This window comes from Mus musculus, chromosome 7, assembly GCF_000001635.26.
Source record: "Mus musculus strain C57BL/6J chromosome 7, GRCm38.p6 C57BL/6J".
NCBI lineage: Eukaryota > Metazoa > Chordata > Mammalia > Rodentia > Muridae > Mus > Mus musculus.
In genome coordinates, this window is record NC_000073.6 from 114,617,658 (window position 1) to 114,637,111 (window position 19,454).

At 40.6% G+C, this 19,454-nt stretch overlaps 1 protein-coding gene across 7 annotated transcripts; it reads right to left on the reverse strand.

Annotated features, from left to right (window-relative positions):
• Window positions 1-8,323: 8,323 nt before the first annotated feature.
• Calca (calcitonin/calcitonin-related polypeptide, alpha) lies at window positions 8,324-19,253 on the reverse strand. 7 transcript variants are annotated; one of them, XM_011241660.3, is made up of 5 exons: window positions 18,555-19,253; window positions 17,470-17,564; window positions 16,811-16,951; window positions 14,759-14,942; window positions 8,324-8,576 (listed from the first exon to the last, which is right to left on the reverse strand). In XM_011241660.3, exons 2-4 carry the CDS (start codon window positions 17,553-17,555, stop codon window positions 14,783-14,785), a joined length of 387 nt encoding a protein of 128 aa, XP_011239962.1. In that variant the 5' UTR covers window positions 17,556-17,564; window positions 18,555-19,253; the 3' UTR covers window positions 8,324-8,576; window positions 14,759-14,782. The 7 variants fall into 7 exon arrangements, with proteins under 7 accessions (XP_011239962.1, NP_001029126.1, NP_001276373.1 ...); NM_001033954.3 differs by lacking the exon at window positions 8,324-8,576 and adding an exon at window positions 13,821-14,248 and having other exon boundaries at window positions 18,555-18,700; NM_001289444.1 differs by lacking the exon at window positions 8,324-8,576 and adding an exon at window positions 13,821-14,248 and having other exon boundaries at window positions 18,531-18,700.
• Window positions 19,254-19,454: the final 201 nt, after the last annotated feature.

Sequence of the window (19,454 nt, forward strand, 5' to 3'; positions counted from 1 at the left end):
TTCATGTTCTGTCTGTATGGACATGTATTTGTCTCCTGTCTTGGCCTTCTTTCTAAAATGCTACTTAATCTTATCTCTTCTGTCAACATTTAGCTAGATATTTCCTATAACCATTTTAAACCCATTTTAATCCTTGGCATCTTTTATTCCAAGATTAGTATATAATTCTCCTATTTTTTTTAAAAAAATGCACTCTTTCTGGTTGTACTTTTGCAAACAGAGTATCAAGTGGTAGAAGCTGGTTTTTCCTTTGTATCTGAGAGTGACACTGAACTTGTGCTTGTCCTGTATTCATTCACCTTGAATGTGCTAGGATTAAAGGTTGGTTCAACTTACTCTACTCAATATACCATCATATACACTGCCATACTTAGTTCAGTAGCTTTAAAACAGGAATTGCACATTATTCTTTTATGTAAAACATAATAATCTATTAGCATCCTGGAAGTTCTGAGTGCTTTGTCAAACACTACAAAGTAAAACAAGCAGTGATTTCCTGCAAGGTAATTAAAGTATGTGGGAGGAGACATAAGTGTTACCTAATTATAATCTTATGGATTAAGATACAAATAAAATGAACTACAATCAAAGTAATGTGAAAATCTTGTTGTTTAGGCTATGGTCTTCAAATCAGCAGCATTATCAGCTTCTTGATAGGTTATCTAATCCTCCAGTGGGCAGTCCTAAACACAGGTGCATATGAGCAACACTAAATGAATTCAGCAAGTGTGTGTGTGTGTAGTATGTATAACAGTAATAAATAAATACATAAAATAAGATATCATGAGAGAGAGTGGGAACATGGGAAGAGTTGTAGGGGAGATAAAGGGATAGAAATGATGAGTATAAAATTTTAAAAAGAAAAAACTGAGGACACAAGTTGGGCAGGGATGGAAGGAGGGATGTTGGATCTGGTAGAATTTGGGGTAAGTGGTGAATATCATCAAAATACTATATATGAAATTCTCAAAGAATTAATAGATACCTTTTAAAATGATAAAATGGGAATTTCAGAATGTCTGGCCCCAGCATAGAATTTGATCCCATTGTACCCAGGTCATCTGATGATGTTAATGCTATTGGTACAGCTCGAAGAGAACAGTTTTTGGACACAATGAAAGGGACACATCTACTTTAGTGGTGGGCTACCACTGATAGGATCACAGAAGAGGCATCATGTGCACTGGAAAGGGGAAAATGGATAACTTCACCCAGACGATCCAGGCAGAGGACATAACACAAGTAAGGCACAAGGGTTTAAAGGGTATTCAGGGAATTCAATTAGCAGTTATGTAGGGAAATGGGTGAAGAAAAAGCTGAAAATATAGCTTGGGATGATGTTTGAAGAAATCTTTTCTGCTATGCCAAAAACCATAGGTGACAGGTTCAGCAATTTCTTTAGAGGAGCAAGATCATGCTCTCCCTTACCTGAAAAAGACTGAGTGCGAGAAAGCTCAGTATATTGCTTACTGTTGTTGTTGTTGTTGTTGTTGTTGCTGCTGCTGCTGCTGCTGCTGCTGCTGCTGCTGCTGCTGCTGTGAACAAAATTAACTTCAGGAATCAAGAGTTTATTCCAGCTCACAGATTGAAGAGTACAGTCCATCATGGCAGAGAAGTCATGGCAGCAGGACTTGAGGCAGCCAGTGCTGTAGAATCCTGGGAGGTGGGGGTGGGAAGAATGCTGGTGCTCAGCTGGTTTTCTGCTCTTTGTTCACTTTGGGATCCCTTTCAGCATCACTCACACTTAGTGTGGGTCTTCCCATCACAGTCACCAAAACAGGACCTCTGTTGTTACAAGTGTGCCCACAGCTTTGTCTCCTAAGTGATTCTAGATCTTGTCATGTTGCCAGTATTAACTATTGTGGTTTGAATGAGAATGGCCCACATATGTTCATATATTTGAATACTTTGAAGTTGGTGGAACTGTTTGGGAAGGACTAGTAAATGTGGCATTGTTGGAGTAGGTGTGTCACTTTTGAAGTTTCAAAAGACCACACCATTATAGTTAGCTCTTTATCTGCCTCATGGTTGTTGTCTCAATATGTTAGCTCTCAGATACTGCTTCAACAGTTGTGTGCACCTGCCTGACTGCTGCCATGTCCCTGCCATGATAGTCATGGACTCATCCTCCAAACAGTAAGCAAGCCCCCGATTAATGCTTTCTTTCCTAAATTGCCTTGGTCATGCTGTCTCTTTAGAGTAATAGAAAAGTAACTGAGACAATGATCACACTAAACAATAACAAGAAGGCTGTAGGAATAACAGATTGCCACAAATATATCGGCTTAAAATTACACATCCCTGAGGCTATTGCCTTAGTTCCAATTCTTATTCATGCTAACCTAGATTATTTCAATAATGCAATGACTGCAGGGATATGTAATTTTAAGCTGATATATTTGTGGCAATCTGTTATGTGGTAATGGATGACTAACACATATTTTAATACCTGAAAATGGACTGCTGCTGAGTGACCATAGTTGCAGAACCAAAGAGAAAGCAGAGGCATTATCTGAAAATAATGCATGATATAATTTAAGTTGTCTTGTGAGGACACTTCATAGAAACCCAGTGAGAAGTGTGTGATTGGAAAGTAGATTTTAAAATCCTCACCATTTAGCAATAGACAGAACAAACTCATCTCCAGTAGTTGTGTGGAAAGCAGAACTTATAAGTGATGAGCATACATGTACAGTTAAGAAGGATTCCAAGCTAAGTGATGAAAGTAACATTTGCTTTCTTCCTATTGTTTATGCCTCAGAAGAAAGATATAAATCGAAGGGAGATCTGTGGAATAATGGTAACAATAAGTTTTTAAAAAGGACTTAAGCATTTGGAATTTTTCAGCCTTTCTAGGTGACCAAAGACATTTGAAATTAAAAGCCTCACTATTGGGAGAGCATGGTTAAGGGAGAAGTCTGAGCTTGCTGTCATATTTGCTAACATTTCGTAAGGAAGAAGCAGCATTGTCATTGCCACCTCAGTTCCCTGAAGACTGGAGTTCCATTAGATCAGCATGTGCAGGAGCTTTCAGGGCATTCAGGATGTGTTTCCAATTCTTTCAATCAAACTAGAGGGTCTTTAGGAACTTTACTGTCATTTTTCCTCAGACACAGAGGAGGATACAAGGATGGAAAATAGATTATTTGTGGTGTCACCTTTGTATAACGGAGCAATTCCTTGTAAAATCTACATAAGGTCTTTCTTAAAAGATTGTTTCAGCAGAAAGAATGCCAGCTTGAACCAGGGAAGACAGGGGAAGCTACAGAATTAGAGGAAGCTTCTGGACACTCAACACTCTAGTGATGGAGATCTGGGGAGATGGCTCAGTGGGTTAAGTACTTGCTGTGCATGTGTAAGGAGCAGAGTAAGCATGCCCAGCATACATGTGAATGTCAGGAAGGCATGGGATCCTGATTGTGATCCTAGCACTCAGATAGTGGGCATGGAACTCCCTGAGCAGGTTAGCTAGCTAGACTAGCCAAGTCAGAGAGCTTATAAAGGTGGAGACTGTGTGTCAATGCATAAGATGAAGAATGATTGAGAAAGATGTCCAAGACCAATCTCTGACCCCACCTGCAACAGTACTCACATTTAGGAACACGAAAACACCATACATGAGCATACATATACATATCCCACTGTAAAGTAGAATGCTTATATATTATGATGTGTCCATCTTGGTGTTGCAAGATATGTGTGTTGAGAGTGAATAATCTCTCTTTTTAGTTTTCCAGGTCCATAAATGGAGAGAAACTGTGTCCCAGCTGTTGTAGTTTAAATAGATTATACCCAGGAGTTTCTCTGGTACCCAGAACTGATTTAGATCATGGAATATTGACTTTTGAACCGATGCTATAATGAAATGAGCCTCTGAGGAACATTGCAAGGCAGTGAATGTATTGTTTGTGGGTAGTGTGTGAATCAATGAGAATCAGGGGTGGAGTCTGCTATGCAGAATTCTAACATAGCTCCAAAATTTCCACCCCCTATTATTCCCCTGCTATTTGATCCCTTTTTGTCTGGGAGAACTTTCAGCAATACAACCTTTCTCTGCACCTGCACTTTCCCCTTTATATTTACATAGGGGCTTGGCCATGCAGACCATATACTCTTGATTTTTGATCCTATAATAAATTCTAATATCTTAATGTAGTTTACAAAACTTTCCAAATCTAATTCAGTAGCTCCCAACACTGGCAAAAGTACAGAAGAAGAAGAAGAAGAAGAAGAAGAAGAAGAAGAAGAAGAAGAAGAAGAAGAAGAAGAAGAAGAAGAAGAAGAAGAAGAAGAAGAAGAAGAAGAAGAAGAAGAAGAAAGAGGAGGAGGAGGAAGAGGAGGAGGAGGAGGAGGAGAAAGCATGAAAGCAAATCTGGTCTTTCCTCCACGCTATCTTGTCTATACTCCAACTTTACTATATCCCCTGTTTATAGAACATAATTTGGAGCTATATGTGAAAAATGTTAAACTGGTTTAAATGTTTAGCTGGTAACTTTCTGTAATAAAAAAAGATACATTTGTAGGTTAGTCAATTCTACTGTATAAATACCTCAAATAAGAGTGAGTTCATATTTCCAGTGAATCTGGTGAATATCACTGGATTCAGAGTTGGAAAGATATGCTAAAAACTCGCTTCCGTGAGCTGGTATGGACAAGCACCATCAGTCTAGGAAGACCATGCCTGCATATGTTATGTATGTGACTGCTGGCTCTCAGTTTTCTCGATGTACCTCTTTCCAATACTCTCAATTTCAAATGTCTGAGTAAGGGTTTCTTCCCATGTTTGCATTACATATGTCTATGCTGTACAGTATGTTCCTTTTGCTAGTTATATTTCACGTTAGTACTTTATATCAGTCTTTTCTGTTCATCTACCTGTGAGATTAAGGACCATGTCTTTCCTATTTAACATGTCTCCATCAGACAGCAGTATTTGGTACCTTGTAGGTTTGAAGGACATTTTTTTTTCCTTTATCCCTTTGGGACCTCTACTTTGCCAAGGTAAGAGGCCTGGTCTTTGCTGAGTGAAAGTGGAGAAATTAAGAAATTTAATGCAATAGAGTAGTCCCTATGAGAATGAGAATTAATGCTAACTATGGACATGTAGTAGATACTTTTCTCATTACTGTAAACCGCCTAACACAAACATAGAAAGCATTATTTTGAAATTTCAGAGTTGTCAGACCTTCAGAGCATGGAGGATATAATAGTTAAGTAGTACATAGTAACCAGGAAGCAAAGAAGAGAAATATAGGAAGATATGATGCCAAAGACCAAAGAAATATCGTCCAGTGGATACTTCATTCAGTTAAGCCAACTTCACACTTTGCATCATCTTCCAATAATACCATCATATTGTAAATCACTCACAGGATGAATCCACTAATTAGATCAAAGTCTTTATGATCTAACCATCTCTGGAAACATCAGATAGACCCAGAAGTGTTTTTTGTTTTGTTTTGTTTTGTTTTTTAACTAATCACCTAGGATCTCTTAAGTAGTCATTGATGGTAACACTGAAGAGTGACAGTTCAGGAAGATAATGTGTTGTTTGCTGACACTTGATTCAATACAATGGTTAAAGTTGCAAAAAATCACAAAGAACATGGAATTGTATAATCACAGAATAGGTAGATGATGGGTTTGACCACTGTTTGGAGATGATTTGATTTTTCCTTGGGAACCAGATGAGCTGGGAACCACCTAAGCTGAAGCTATATCTGCATCCCTGCTCTGGGAGGGTATCTGGTTGTCTCATAGAAATCTTGTGATATCCAGTTACATCCTCAGAAGCCACTACCATCATTCATCATGGGACTCAGTGATTTCCTGATAAATTACCAATGATTTTCATTTTCTTAGGGAAGAAATGACACGATGTAGATCCTCAGTTTTGTTCAACTGACAACATCCCATATATACTTAAATACCCTATATGATACCATTTTTCTTTTATTTTTTATTAGATATTTTCTTTATTTACATTTCAAATGTTATCCCCTTTCCTAGTTTCTCCTCCAAAAATCACCTATCCCCTTCCACCTCCCCCTGCTCCCCAACCATGCCAGGACCAGGAATGGGATACCATTTTTTTCTAAGAAAGTCTTTCTGCTTGAGTTAAGGTAGACAAAGTCTCCCGTGTCTCCTTCAAAGATAGAACTTATCCTTTGGTTATAACTGCAACCTTGCTTTTGTCACAAATACTTTCTTAATGCCAACACTTCTGAAACGAAATGTTGTAATATAAAGCAAAAAGACTATAGCCTCTCTGTCAGTGTCTGAGAATAGATATTAAGTGATCAAAACAATAAGTTAAAATGAAATGATGACTGAAAGGAAGATATGTCTCTACCTCTTAAAATACAATGAGAAATAAATATAACCTAGACATGAGGGTGGTAGCCTCTGAAAGCTTCCCAAAGGAAGCAATGCTTAGCTGAGATGTGAAAAATGAGTGAGAGTTAACTGGGAATAGACAACATAAAGAGACTCTATTCCAGGGCAACATCATACAGAATGATCCTATGTCTGGATGGCCATGTTGAATGTAGCACACTGAAAGAAGGTTAGAATAATTGGATTTCAGTGGGTGGTAGGGAGTGCATGTAAGTAATGGGGCTGAAGTGATAGTCAGCTGGTGCATCACTGCAATTTTGTAGACTATGCTAAAGGCATTGTGCAAGACTTAGCATACTGTTGGCACTGATTATGTAGGCAAGACACCACTCCTGTGAACTTCTTAGATCTACAGATGAGCCAAGCTCTCCAGGAAGTCCCTAAAGTACCCCTCTTTATGGAAACCATTAATCTTATCATTGTGCTGGCAAGTCTAAGTGAGAAAGATGAGTCCAGACTTATAGTGCTTGGCTCAGAGCCCTGCCTGAGACAAGGGCAAGACATTTGTTAGCTCTACCCATCACATCAACGCAGCAGCAGTTACAGAAATACTCAGAAAAGTTCCACTGTCAGAAGGTATTTCTGGGGATTGAAATAGTTAAAGAACTTTATTTCCTACCCCAAGATACATTTTGACCAGGAGTAGATAAAAGTCTAGGGTAAATCTAGCTAATATATCTCATAGGAAACCAAGCTTGTTTGGAGAAACTATCAATTTCACAGTGGAGAGAAAAAGTTATTTTATTTGCTCACCTGACAATTAATATTCAGTCTTTATGGAGGTTAGTCTTCAGCTGGAGAATCAGCTCAAGAGGGAATCCTGTGCAAACCAAATAAAGTACCAGAGCAGAGAATGAGCTCTGTTAAGTCATGGGAAGATTTTGCCAAGAACTAGATTGATCTAGAAATGGAATTAGGTACCCGTGGTGTTTTGAGTGAGAATAGTCTCCATAGGCTCATATGCTTGAATGCTTAAACACCAGTTAGAGTAATTACTTGGAAAAGGTTAGGTGTGGCCTTGTTGGAGAAGGTGTGTCACTGAAGGTGGGCTTTGATGTTTTAAAAACATCTATACCTAGCCTAATCTCTTTCTGTTTTTCTCTGCCTCTGTCTCTCTGTCTCTCTATCTGTTTCTCTGTGTCCATGCCTTTATCTCTGTCTTTGTCTCCATGTCTCTGTCTTTGTCTGTCTGTCTCACCCTCTGCGTGTGTGTGTGTGTGTGTATGTGTGTGTGTCTGTCTGTCTGTCTGCATGCTGCATATGGATCAGGATGTAAAGCTCTTAGCTATTGCTCCAGCACCATGCCTGTCTGCTTTCTACAGTGTTAATCATGGACTAACCCTACAAAACTGCAAGCGAGCCTCCAATCAAATGCTGCCCTTTATAAGGATTCCTTTGGTTCTGGTGTTTCTTCACAGCAATTGAACACTTAACTAAGACAGTAAGTATCCCAGAAAACACCTCATACTGTCAAAAATTAGCCAGAAAATGACTTGGGAAATGTTCTAGATGTGGTTGGTCTATATGATCATAAACATTTCTTCTTACTGTGAGGACTTTACAGTCAAAAAGAATGACTTGAAGCAGTTAGTCTAGGCTAGAAAGAGACGAGACATCAGAAGAGGAGGATGGTGCTGATAAAAAGCACTCACTACTAAGAACAAAAGGATTTAACTTCATTTGGAGTAGAGTCTGCTTATGCCATTGCATTTAACCTATCATGGGCTTGTGGATCAGGAAGTAGGTAAGAGGGTTCTGATCTGTCATTTCTGGAAGTAATAACCTCCAGCTTGAACTTGGATTTTCATATCCAGTAAACTCAATAAGATGTGCGTTTTAGATGTGAGGGTGGAGCCGCCGTGATTACAGTTTGGAGGGGTATTGACTTCTCTCTTGTAGCACGTTATTTTTAGAACTTCACAGTTCGGAATAGCGTAGACTCTATTGCACATTTCCCCAGTGTCAGGAATCTGAGAGAGGCTCAGTTAAGGAGGTTCTGTTTTAGGAAGATGCAGTCAAGTGTTTATGTAGGACTGGAATCATTGGTGGGTTCACAGGGCTGGAGAGTTCACATCTGACCTCACACATTCTGCTGTTAGAAGGGTGACTCCTGGCAGTTGTCCAGAGACCATCCCCTGGCTTACTTGATGTAGCATATGGCATCCCACACAGAGAATGACCTAGAATTGGGACAAATATGAGAAAGCACATGAAAAAATAGTGTTCTAAAACAAATCAGGACTGGAATACAGACATAGAGATCGATTACAACTAAATAATAAGCAGATAATCTATTGAGTTAAAATGGGCAATATTTATAAGCAAAACTAGAAAAACTAATGAGTTGTCAATAAATACACAGGATACTTATCAAGAGTGAGAATTTAGAGTTTGATGATATACTATTGCAGAATCATAGGGATAGCTAAAATTAAAACAAAACAGAAGCCCGCAAACATGAAGCACTGGAAGGATGTATGAAATAGAAAGGCCACCTCTGCTGGAAATGTGAAATAGGACAGTCATCAGAAATCAGTTTAGTTGTTATGACCAGTGAGCATGGAACACACAAGTATTCACTACGAAGAAATAGCATCACCTGTTCTACCTAAGTGTTCATAAGACAATCACTCAAAATAACCAAGACCTGAATCAAATCAAGAGTCAGTCCAACACGCTGTGGTATACAATGGGATGCCACTTAACCTCTCTCACTGAAAACTTTAAAATTTAATGCATAACAAGTCCCTCAAATATCCATATATTGATTTTATAACCAACCATATAAATAAATCTTGTGTACATTATGCTAATGAAGAAGTTAAAGGTCAGAGGGTATATGTACTTGTCTTTCTTTCTTTTGTATATCTTTCTGTCTGTTTGTCTTTCTGTCTGTCTGCCTGCTTGTCTATCAATCATCTATCTGCTATCCATCTAGTTTATCTAAAAATGAGTCCAAAGTGATAGAAATTGGGTCAGTGATTCCTTGGATCGTATTTCAGGAATGGTGATTTCAGAGTGGTGTGAAGAATATTCTATAATAATGAAAACATTCTGTAGCTTTGTTAGGATAATTTTATGAATTTATGTACCATGTATATGTTTCATGAAAGTTGACTTTTCAAATAAGAAATACATATTGTAAAATGTTAAAAATGCAAACGATAAATCATGATAGCAAAGTGACCTCTGGAAAGCTTATTGGCCTATTTTAGTTTTCTAAGATTATCTTTATAACATGCAAAACAATGAAATCAATCACTCTAGTTATATGCATAGATTATATTTACATAAACTACTCTAGATTTACATTTTCTATCATAGGAAAAATACTTTAAATTTCTTTAAAATATGTATGGCAAATGATCTTATTATAAGCATTACATAAGGTCTTAATAAATTTCCCAAATAAAATATTATAGAGACAACTTTATCAAAACACAGTACCAAAACCTAGATTTGAAAGATTGATGTATACTTTTTAAATTATTTTAAATCATAAAATGTTCTACCTAATAACTCTTAAACTGGAAATCAAAACAAAATAGCTAATGCTAAATGATCATCTCTGAAATCATCCACGCGAGCAGCATTACCCTGAGCAGGTTATAGTTCAAATACAAGTGTATTTATGTATATATACATTCATGTGCAACAAGGAGTGGTAAAAGATGCCATGAATTTGAATGAGCATGGCTGAGTACATGAGAGGGTTCAGGGGGATGAAAGGGAAGTGAGGAAAGTTGTAATTCTATGATAAGCTAAAGCTAGAAAAGCAAAGTTAGTACTTCTCAATATGTACTCTAGTGTTAAAAAGGAATTCAGGGGTAAAAAGCTGTAAGTATTTTTAAATTAATTAATTAACCAGTTAATTAATTAATTAATTATCAAAGGCCTACCATGTTCTAGGAACCTTTATAAAGTTAAGGAAAATAGCTATAAATATATATGACTTCCCCTTTTGGGTATATGTTAGTAGAAGAACACATAAAAATACACATATTTATTTTAGAAAGAGAAATGTTCTGTAAGTAAAAATAAATCTTAATATAGTAGCTAGCACGTGAACACAGGTGTCAAGTTATTTTGTATATGCTGATGGCATCTCTGGAAAGTTGGTATTTGGGCAGTCTTGAAGGAAGAGAGAATATCTGGTGTCAGGCCTGTCACATTTTGCCAGTCATTCAAATGGAGTTAGCCTGCTACATGCAGATGGGGTGGAATACATATTTCTAGGAAGTCCCCAAGAATGTAGAAGTGGAAGTGGATCAAGTGTTGGCAAGTAGAGATGAAGGGAATGGCTTGGAGTCAGATTGTGTGCTATCTATAAGGTCACCATGAGTAGAAGGAGGGAGTTTTAGAAGCCTTTACATAGAGGATGTACAAGCACTGACTTATTACTGAAAATGTTTACTCCAATGTAATAGACTCTCTGTATCCATCTGCTCATGCTGTTGTAATGAATACCACAGGCTGAGTGACTTAAGCAGCAGACTCTAGTGTCCCATCTGAAGGCTAGAAGTCCAAAACTACAGTATCTAGGCTAGTATCTGCTAAGGCCTCTTTTCCTGGATTACTGTGTCCTCACCTGCAATCTTCTCTGTGTATAAGAAGGGTGACAGAAAGCATTCCCTTTCTTAAAAGGATAACAGTCTCATCAAATTGGGGCCCTACCCCACGTTAGCTTAATTAGATTCAAAAAGGCTACCTTCAAATGTATTCACTTTGTTGGGTTAAGGTAGCCACAGACACCGAACTTGAGAAAGACACAGTTTAACCTCCCAAATCTTATGAAGTACTTTTCTGTTGTCACAATAACACAAGAATGAGATCATGGTCAGTAGATTATGAACATTTCTTTTTCATGCTTGTGGGTTTGTGGGTAGTTGCTGGAGGTGAACTCAAGTAGTTCTGGCTGGGGTTGAATCTAGGCTGAAGGCTCCATATCTCATTTTGAATACTATGGCAAAGAATAATTTTGCAAAGCATGAGGCTGGCTGTGTTTCTTTTTCATGACAACAAAGAAAGCTCAAGAGCACAAAACTCAACTATACCAACATATTTCAGACTTTTATTTGTCTATAGACTACAATATTCTTTTAGCTAAGACAGGTATTGGGATCAGGCCTAGAGTCTTTGAAGGACAGAGGAGTCAACTTCACCTATTCCTGAGGCCATGGCAGGATGAAAGTACATAATAATTCTATAGCTTGGTGAAGGGTTGGGAGCATTTATCCATTTAGCCACAGCATGGACACTGCAACCCCTGTTTATTGGCATTAGAAGATCCCTCTTTCCTGGGATGGTCTAAGTAGCATGCGAAGAGTAAACAGTGATGCTCCATTCCCACTGAAAGCAATGGTTCCTATAGTGTGATATCACCTGCTGTGCCACTAATATCTATTGATTCTTAGGTTTCTGAGCCTGATGCTGTTTGAGGGTTCGAGTTAATTATTCATTCACTGTATGAACTCCTGAGCCATTTTGAAAATATCCATGAGATTCTGGTGTGAATTCGGTGTAAGTATGAAGTAACCCTAGGTGCAAGACTAAAACATTTTTGTTTTCCTTACTTTTAACTTATTTACCTAATCGTAGGTATCATACCTAGTGTGTTCCTTGCCTTTCCATTGATCATAATACTCAAATGAATAAGAAGGATGGAGTTGGATTTTGTACAACCTTAAGTAATATACAATGGCTTTAGGCAGGAAAACAGAATTGTCAACAAACTTATAGCCACTGAAGATTCTAGTCAATTTAAGAATTCATTATCCAAGAGATAACTGGGGATATCTCGGGCAATTAAGATTGAGGAAAACCAGACAGAAGAAAGCCGAGACTTGACCACAAGCATAAATGGCAAGATTTAACTACATCACTCACTCACCAGTTCAATAGCTATTAGTTGAGTGCTGTCTTGCTCCAGACACACTAGTTTGTATCTTGCATAAGAGCAATTAATAAAATGGACATATTGCTAAACGACCTTGGTTTATGGTGAGTGGCACAAACAATAAACAAAGTAAGAAAAAATACGGTATGGTAAAAGTTAAAAGTGGTAAGGAGAACACCAATAAAATAGATGTGCAAAGAGGCATAGGGTGCAATTTCAGAAAGATGACCCAAGTAACATTTGAATGAAGTTAAGAAGGGGGCCACTGGGTAAGTGTTCTGCACAGAGTGACACTAGCCATTGTGTACTTACAGTGGTGAATGCTGCGATATAGGAGTTGAGAAATACTCAAGCCAGTGTGCGGGAGGGTAAGAGATGCAGCTAGGCAGATGATGAGACTGGGTGTGGAAAGAGAAGTTTGAACTTTTAAGTTACTGCAATGTCTCAAGTGTTTTTCTGGAGAGATGAGTGATTGAAGCATTTTAAACATAGTAGAGACTGCTGTTTACATTGCTTACAATATTAGCTAGGGCACTATGTTGAATAGACTGGAGGAAGGAAGGAACATAATTCTATATGTGCCTAAGAGAATAGTCAGTGATCGAGGATGCTGAGTTATCTATGTGACTAACTCTGATTACCTGGCTTGTTTATCAGTGAGACTGTCTACCCACTCATTTTGGGTTAGTACCTTGCCTATGGTGGGTCCCAACAGAACACTTACCCAGTGGCCCCCTTCTTAACTTCATTCAAATGTTACTTGGGTCATCTTTCTGAAACTGCACCCTATGCCTCTTAGCACATCTGTTTTATTGATGTTCTCCTTACCAGTTTATCTCTTACCATACCATAGGATATTGTTACTGGCAAACTCCTACATGAAACAAAGCATCAGAAATGATGACATTCCAGCTTCCTATGGGTAGCAAGTCTGATTCTGCAGTATGTATCACTTCAGTCTCTGGTAAGTAGAATGTAAGCACTGTGCAGCAGGAATTTTTGTCTGGTTTGTTTATTGTTCAAAATTCCCAGTGTCTAGAATAGTGGCCACATATATAGCAGTCAGTAAGCAAATGCTTGTTAAATGTGCAAATGTCTCTCTCAGGACCTTGAGTAAGACTCTTTTAGGTGTCTCGCATAAAAAAAAATGAGTCTGGATGACACTGATGACCATTCTAGATTGGTTAGCCTTTGATTTCCATTTAAACAAGTTATCACTTATAAAGGTCGTTGTAGGCCAAGAGGTACAAAAAAAAAAAAGGACTTTTATGGGGAGAAAAGGCAAGGGTGAGTAAAGGCAAACCTGAGAAATGAAGAATCATAGGTACCCTCTATGGTTGGCAACCGGGTCACTCTCTGGAAATAAATGTGCATTGTCTTCTTTGACACACACAGCATTTTAATAAATGGACGAGGTTAACCAGAGACTCAGCTTCTAAGACAGCAATGCCTTTGCTTCAGCAAAGTGCTCACAGACCCCCAAAAGCTCTCTTGTGAAACACAGTATAAGTAACAGCAAAGACTCCACTTGAGGATATTGAAAATACATTTGTTTTTAATTTTGATTACATTCACAAGTGACAATATTAAGAGTTCTTTAAGCATATGGTTCCATTGAGTCACAACATTACCATGTGTCCCCAGAAGAGCAAGAGGCAGTGTTTCATATCCCCTTGAGGTTTAGCAGAGTCATCAACATCAACAGGATGGTTTATGGGGACCATATTTGCTACCAGATAAGCCAGAACCATGCTGTCATGTTTATTGGATACAGAGTCACATACAACACGATGCACAATAGGCAACTTATTCTGCACTTAGCTTTAGCTCCTGTCAAAGGGAGAAGGGTTTTTCAATACTAAGAAGGATGCAAATATATGTGTCTTTCATCAGCCTTTCTTATACATAACTTTAATTATACATGAATAGAATTAGAGTTTATCTTTATTGTGTAACCTAGGAGAAAAAAAAAGAACAAAGTTTAGGTATTAATTGTCAAGCTCTTGACATTATTCCATTTAGTTTTCTGTTAATATTAAGAGATAGGTTCTGTTGATGTCCCTAGTTTATAAAGTGGAAAAATTGAGACTCAGTGAGAGTTAAATGACCATCCAATGGTTATATATCCAGTAGTGAACCAATTCAGTCCTTAAACTTATGGCTTCTCTTACATTGTAGTGTATACTACTAGGATAATGTCATTGGCTTTCAAACCCATATGGTAGAATGGTCACAATTAGAGTGATGAATATATGGGTTCTGTATCTCTTGGCCCTAGAGCACAGCATCACAGAAGAGAGCAGAAAGGCAGGGTAGGCAGGCAGGGAGAAGGAAAGGCTAGGGGAAGGTTTAAAAAAAAACTGTAAGATGGGATCTGATTCATAGGCCAAGTGACCTTCAGAGTATGTCTTCTATCCCTGAGATATGTGGACATTCATTTTCCTACCAGTTGTACAAGGAAGTCACCTTCATTCTGGGGCTGTTATCTGTTCAGGCCTGAAGGTCCCTGCGGCGGCGGCCGAAGGCTTCAGAGCCCACATTGGTGGGAACAAAGTTGTCCTTCACCACACCTCCTGATCTGCTCAGCAGACCTGCCAGCCGATGGGTCACACAGGTGGCAGTGTTGCAGGATCTCTTCTGAGCAGTGACACTGATATTCAGGATGGGGCAGTGGGAGGGGGATGGGGGAGAGAGAGAGAGAGAGAGAGAGAGAGAGAGAGAGAGAGAGAGAGAGAGAGAGAGAGAGAGAGAGGCTGTCATTGAGGCTGGGGAGGTGTCTGCCTCATGGGACTATGATGGGAATATTGCTGCTCTCAGAAGCACCAATTAGCTTTAAGTGTTTCTCCCAAACATGGTTATCAGAACAGACAATCACAAGGCCATTAGGGGAAATGCTGTGATCACTTTCCTTAGACATTCCCAGCGGTATTCAAAAACCCAAATGGGTTTGGGTTTACTGGCCACGGAACACAGGGCTGTAACTGCCAACCATGCCCATATAAATACAAATAAGCAAGGCTTTATAAGTCTAGAGTAAACTTTGATGCCACCTCCGAGCCCATTCACAAGGACTCTTGTCCCAGTCAGACACAAGTGGCCCTTCTTAGTAAAGTGAAAGCACCCCAGTCTTACCTGAAGGAAGACAGAGTTTGGAGCATCCAGTCCCAGCAGTGTTTACCTGTTCCTTGTCGCCGCTCTTCTTACTGCTTGAGCTGAGTCATGGCCATCGCTCACCAAACTACGACTGATTAACCTTAGGGCTAAAAACTACTTCTAACCACAGGTCCTGAACTCCATGAAGTCTGAGATGTGGGCTAGATCAATGACCACCATGGTTCAAATCTTTTTAAAAAATAGTTTTATTTCCCAAACAACCAACACTTCCAGAAGCAAGACTAGAAGCTCTACTAGGAAGCCAGATGACTGCCCTTGCTCTCTGCCATCTTCCTGAGTGTGCCCTTGCTCTCTGCCATCTTCCTGGGTGATTCTCTTTTAGCCTGTGGGACTTTCTCCTCACCCACTGGGGATTTCAGATACCATTCTTTGCCTCAGGAAAGCAACCAGTAATAGCCTGGAGAGCAACCAGAGAGGAACTACATGCATCAAGTTATAGGAAGAAAGCAAGAAGGAAACTAGAAAGGAGAGAAGGAGCTTAGTTGCCAAAATGGGATTGGTGGTTTGTCTCCAAGTCCTTGGCCACATCCCTTTTCTTGCCAGGTGCTTCAACCCCAATTGAAGTTTGGGGGAAGGTGTGAAACTTGTTGAGGTCTTGTGTGTACGTGCCCAGCATGCAGGTACTCAGATTCCCACACCGCTTAGATCTGGGGCTGTCCAAGCTGCAGGGAAAAGACATGCGAGGCAGTGCCATGCACCAGGGCTGACCCTGTGGGCAGTCTGCAGGTTAAATCAGTCACAGGATTAGAAGCTGGGACGGGGCTGGTAGGAGGTTGGTTCACACATACACTATCGGGAAGGCTTGGGGTGTGGTAGGCCAGAAGAATGTGGGGAAGGGCAGAGGAGAAGGGTGACTTTTCTGACATTCCATGTGCTCTTTAATCTTTCATGCTTGGCAGGGTGTTTCTCGGGATGGTTGTAGGGTAACACATGCTTTTCCTTGGGTAATGCAGGAGCCAGACCAGGGTTGGTCTGTTTCTAAGCTGGGGGCACACAGGCAGGCAAGGATAGGGAGGGGTGCTCTCCTTGGCCCTGTGGCCACAATGCCATCTCTGCAGACTTTAGGCTTTACCAGTCTTCGCTCATACTATTGCAGGAAGTCTCCCCAATGTTAGCAGACTGATTTCTACAGTTATTCCTAGCCTTCTCTTAAGTGCTTTCAGAAATAAATTTTTTTAAGTGTGATTTAACTACAGTCTCACCCGATGACTTCTGTCTTCTTTCAGCCTGAGAGTAGCTGAGCCTCGTGTCCTGCTAAACAGCAGCCAGGCGGACAGTGCGCTCTCTCCTACCTTCTGGATTCCGCCTTCCTGTGGATGGGCTAGGCAGGGTAAGGGGCCTTACCTAGAGCCCTCAGCCTCCTGCTCTTCCTCCTGCTCCAGCTCCCTGGCTTTCATCTGCATATAGTCCTGCACCAGTGCAGCCAGCAGGCGAACTTCTTCTTCACTGAGAGTGGCCATGCCTGGGCTGCTTTCCAAGATTGACCTGTGGAGAGGAAGCAAGTCTAGCACCGTCTCTGATTCCCTGCCTGCCGCTTACACTAGAGGCTTGAGTCAGCGTCCTCATAAGTTTAGGAATTTTGCAAGTTAAATGATAAGTGCAGGCAAATTGAATGACAAAATAATTACTGTTGAATCTGAATTGGGGGCTCATTTTAATAAATACAGTTTGTAAAGTAGATGAGAAATAGATTAACAGATTATAAATTAGAGTCAGTAATATTTATTGGCAAGTTAGCAGATTAGAGTAAAATTCATGTCTCATAAGGAATGAATTGAACAAAAAGGTTTAACTCTTGATACTAAATATGGGGGGGAAGTGGTGAAAGCATTTTGTTAGTTAAAGGGCTACTTGAAATTTAAGCTTATAGTGAACTTACATGTGTGTCTATGTACATGTATATATTTTTCCACCAGATAGTTGGGTTTTAAACATTCGGTACTCTGTGGTTAACAGGAAGTTGGCCAGTCCCAGGACACTAGGACTCCTGTCTTTACACGTACCTCAAAGGCACTGCCTGGAGGCTGCATGCCTGGTACAGGAGCAAGATGCTGACAACCAGGAAAGGGGAGAACTTCAGGAAGCCCATGATGCCTTCCTGCAAGAGAAGAATGTCTATTTATTCATTTGTTTATTTATATCAGTTCAAGGTTCTATAAGCCCATGGACCTGGCTTTCTGTGTGCTTATGCCTGTGACTCCCCGACATTTTGGCTTCATACTGATAACCACATTTCTCATCATCTTTGTTCCCTCATTGTCCAGTGTGCATGTAGCCTATACGGTTTGGAAAGAATCTTAGCCCTAAAGATGGAGGAGGGGGAGGGTGCGGGGGGTCGGGGGTGGTGGTGGTGGTGGTGGTGGTGGTGGTAAAGGAGTGGTGGTGGTGAGATCAGTCTCAAGGATTCTACGAATCCCAGGTGTCTCCTGTCTCTACATCTGTCTCCACAGGGAAGTGTAGAGTTGTCTTCTCTTTGTGAGTTTTTTTACAGACACCTAAGAATGTGAGAAAGAAAGTCTATGGAGAGGGAATCTTTCTGCCTTGAAATCTGAGAAACTGACGGCTGCACTGCTCAGCTGCTCCACCCTCTGGCAACTCAGTTGCCTACAAGAACCAATCTAAAGTTGAGGTGGAAAACACTTCTCTGTTAATCCCAGGGTCCCAAATCGGGGTTTGCAATTGCGGCAACTGACTCTTGTTCGCTACATATTGGCCCTAGGCTCGGACTCAGGACCAATTTCTCAGGAAACGAGAATACTGAAAGCACCATCTAAGAAGAGCTACGCCCGACTGCGCGCGTGAAGCCTAGGAGCTCAGCGTCCCAAGATTGGTGGATCAGGTGTACAGAGAGAGAGAAACGTGAGACTGGAGCCTGCGCTCCAGCGAAACTGAAGGAAGGCTCTGCGGACCAGTTCTGTAGGGACCTATCTGGATCGGGATCTAACACGAACCACGCTAGGACTAATGACTAACGGGGACTGGGATTGTCAGGAAAGACAAACCAAGGACTAACAGCGAGAGCGGGAGAGAAGAGGGAGAGGAAGAGAAAAGTAGAACTACACACCTGAACAGGAATTTTAGGGCTCACCTGGTGAGCGGTGCCTTGGAGCTGAGCCTGCGGGGATCCTGATGGAGCCAGGCAGTGCTTGCGAAGCGGTGACTCTTGATCCTGGCAGTGGCTCCTGTGCCTCCCAGCGCCTGCAGCTGCTCTTATTCCCGCCGTGGTGAGTCGGGAGGGGTCTCGGGGCTCCAGGCAGCCAATAGGTGGAAGGGCCCCATGCCCCAGACAGATTGCGTCACCTCTGTGCTTCCAGAACTCAGAGCATCTAGCAAGATGACACCATTTGAATTTAAATTGAGGTCATTGGTGGAAGTGGGGGAGATGATACGGATCAGTGAGAGCCACCCTTAAAATTAGCGGGAATTTGGAGGGCCTTTTGACATCAAGATAAATTTCATCTCTTCTTTCCTTCTTGACTTTGAATATTCCTGACTCCAATCTCAGAATCTTGGAGAGTAGAGTCCAGTATCTCAAGCACTCCTTGCTGCATGTCTGATTCTAATCGTACCCCCACCCCCACCTAAGTCCGTGCCTAATCTAGAATAGTTTAGTGCACCTGAGGGATGAATTCTTGATCTGCAAGGCTAGTTCTGGCAGCGTGGCACACAGGTTTAGGCAGATAGTCAGAGGTGTTGGTACTGCACACAAGGACTCAGTTAGACCCGAGGCTTGTGGCAGCTGCCTCATTTGGGGTTATGTGGCCACAGGTAAAATGAAAAATGAAAAAAAAAATCCTCAAAAATCTGACACCCCCCAAAAGACCCCCAAAGCCTGCATGAAACCTCAACATATTAAACTTTTCAGTGGGTATCATAGTCCCCCTTTGAAGGGCCTGCTTGTAGAAAGAAACCTTGGTGTTTTCTGGGCTATAAAATCTCTCTTTCTCCAGTGTGAATCATCTGTATTCAGCTTGGCATTCCTAATGCG

Coding starts and splice junctions, on each gene's coding strand:
- Calca (XM_030242031.1), bottom strand. CDS start 17,555: ATGGGCTTCCTGAAGTTCTCCCCTTTCCTGGTTGTCAGCATCTTGCTC. Junction 16,952..17,469: donor CTCCAGGCAGTGCCTTTGAG/GTACGTGTAAAG, acceptor TCCTCTCCACAG/GTCAATCTTGGAAAGCAGCC. Junction 16,129..16,810: donor CAGGAGGCTGAGGGCTCTAG/GTAAGGCCCCTT, acceptor TTTTCCCTGCAG/CTTGGACAGCCCCAGATCTA.